Raw genomic sequence first — 2,712 nt, forward strand, 5'->3', positions numbered from 1 at the left:
TATATATATATATATATATATATTATACACATTATACACATTGGCATTAAGTGTGATTTGAGTGTGGAAATACTGGTTGGTGCCATGAACAGTAATAAATGTATTTGTTGCTCTGCGTCTGCATGTGTAATAACATTTCTGCATGTTATAACAGGTCAAAGAAGCACGGCGGACCATTAAAAATCCTCAGGTGGAGAAATACAGTCCCCATCATGAGGAGAAGTTCTGGTGTTACTGCTGCGCGCTGGAGGTGCAGAAACACGTGACTGACAGTAACATCAGTGTGCTGTACGGAGGACTGCTGGAGCACATGAGCACGTAAGATCACACATCAGAACCTGTGAGAAACGCATGCGGAGTTTGCAGGGAATTCACTCAGTGCTTTTCATTTCAGCCCAGAGCACCGGAAAAACACACACAAGTTCTGGTGGGACAATAAAGCAGAGCCCAAACTGCGAGACAAGTTTATCATAACAGAAGAGGAAACAGAGAGGTTATTGCTTGCTTTTTTGTGTTTGGGGACATGGGTGTGTTCATATTAGCATTTCTGTAGTACATTAGTACACTGATAACATCACTGTAAAAGTTTGCAGATGTTCTACAGAGAAAGAAATGAAAATTTTTATTTTTTTTGTAGATTCAAGTCTGAGGTTTCCAAGGCTCTGGAACAGTTTGAGGAAAAAGAGGATGTGCTTATTAAACAGGTAAAGACATTTTACAGGTAGTTACATTGTTGGTGTTACCATATCTGAACATTTCTTCTCTTCTTTCATCCTCAGCAAGCTGCAGTGATCCGATCCCAGGAGCAGCACAGACTGGAGGTCCTTCAGTCATTATCAGAGGTTTGTTTTCCTGGGATGCTCCAAGCGTATCCATATCTCAGTACTCAGAAAAAAATCATAGGAAATGTTATTTGTGACTTTTTTAAACTCTGTTGCTAATTAGCCTTTTTTTAAAAGGGCATGTATTTATTATCAAAGTAATTCCTTTGCTGGGAAAATGATGTTAAAAAGACATGGAGCATTACTGTTGACTTTCCTGAATCAAACTTAGCCTGATCCAGAACTGGTACAACCTGCTGAAGTGGACCAGCACAGCAGTAAACATGCAGCCAGGTAAAATACATGCAAAAATGATGATGTTATCTTAAAACTGTTGCACCAATACTCATCTATCAAAATGCACCAATATATATATATCAATTCCAATACATTAGTATTCAAAAGTTTAGGGTCAGTAAGATTTTTTTTTCTTTCAAGAAATGTATACTTTCGTTCAGCAAAGATGCATTAAATTGATCAAAATTAACAGAGACAAATTTATAAGACATTTATAATGTTACAAAACTTAAGATTTCTATTTTAAATAAATGCAGTTCTTTTGAACTTTCTATTCATCACAGGATTTTGTTTTATTTTTTCTGCATTTCTGATGAATAAATGCAGCCTTGGCTGGGGCACATAAGAAACTTCTTTCAAAACATTGAAAATTCTTACCAACCCCAAATTTTTGATAGTTGTTGTATATTTTCGGCGTGAGATAACTTAAGGGAAAAATAGTTTAACTGAAATAACAGTACATTTCTGCTGTACATATGTCAGTACATTGACTTAAATGAAAAAAAAAATGTACTCACCTTGCTTAAGTGTTTCTATAGTCAATATATTTTATAGACGATGAAAATACCATGTTGTCCTTAAAATGAAGCATTACTAGAGATACTGGTGCAAGTGCAGAAAATGAAGTATCAGTGTGTGCGTGTGTTTTTTTTTTTATTGATTGGTGCATCCTTAATCTTTATACGAATATACAGTACAAAAACTGGTTTTGTATATATATATATATATATATAAAATATATCTATATATGAATTTAATTTTTTATTTTGTTTTGTTTAACATTTAAATTACTACATCATTGCTATAATTCAATTTATTTTGTAGTTTTGATGACTAAAATATGGATAATAATAAATGAATAGTTGTGTCCAGATATTTTACTTGTGCTAATACCAGTCAAGGTTTTCATAATATGCTGGTTCCAGTACTGATAAACAGAAATTATATATGATTAAATGCTTCTTTATTATCACAGTATGATCAGAATGAGTTTTTCTTCATGTAATCTGAAACGTAAGAGCTTCTAATGAGTTTTGATGTTTCATAAGAAGTTCCCACAGTCGCTCTTATGAAGCGGAGGCACAACCCGGACCGAGCCACGAGGATTTCGCCTCACACAGTCAGTGGAATGAACCAGAACTCGGTTTAACTTTCATTGGTTACCAGGTAATCTTTCTTACACTGTGTTTATATATATATACAGTGGGTACGGAAATTTGAGACGAACAGTTCTGCTTTGACATTATATTTTCATTGGCAAAATTGAGCAAAACAGACAACATTGTGTCTAAAATAACACAATATTAACTTCTTACTTACTGAACTGTTGTATAAGATCAGTATCACTCATGTGATATTGCACTTAGCCTATTGCTTAACTATATAATGTAAATATGAGACAAAAACTCAAACGGGCATTTTTGCCCCATATCTTGAATTTTAGGGACATTCTAACTACGTTCTCTAGGCTCCATCACTCAGTGAGTTGTTGCCCTGCCTCATATTTGTCATCAATCAACTGTATGAAATGTCAGATGACCCACATAGGTCTGGGGAGGGGCAAGTGCGTTAAATGCGTTAATAATTTTAACAC

General features: G+C 34.6%; 1 protein-coding gene across 2 annotated transcripts in view; it reads left to right on the forward strand.

Annotated features, from left to right (window-relative positions):
• LOC107744321 (coiled-coil domain-containing protein 84-like) overlaps positions 1-2,712 on the forward strand; it is a 6,042-nt gene that overhangs the window by 727 nt on the left and 2,603 nt on the right. The window contains exons 2-7 of one of the 2 annotated variants that reach the window (XM_016557895.1): positions 155-318; positions 395-493; positions 638-704; positions 780-842; positions 1,054-1,115; positions 2,168-2,285. In XM_016557895.1, coding sequence (XP_016413381.1) covers positions 155-318; positions 395-493; positions 638-704; positions 780-842; positions 1,054-1,115; positions 2,168-2,285 — 573 coding nt within the window. The remainder of the gene's footprint in view (positions 1-154; positions 319-394; positions 494-637; positions 705-779; positions 843-1,053; positions 1,116-2,167; positions 2,286-2,712) is intronic. The other variant, XM_016557897.1, reaches the window with a different exon arrangement.

The sequence above is a fragment of the Sinocyclocheilus rhinocerous genome, unplaced genomic scaffold (assembly GCF_001515625.1).
Source record: "Sinocyclocheilus rhinocerous isolate Xijiao unplaced genomic scaffold, SAMN03320098_v1.1 scaffold1609, whole genome shotgun sequence".
Classification (NCBI taxonomy): Eukaryota; Metazoa; Chordata; class Actinopteri; order Cypriniformes; family Cyprinidae; genus Sinocyclocheilus; species Sinocyclocheilus rhinocerous.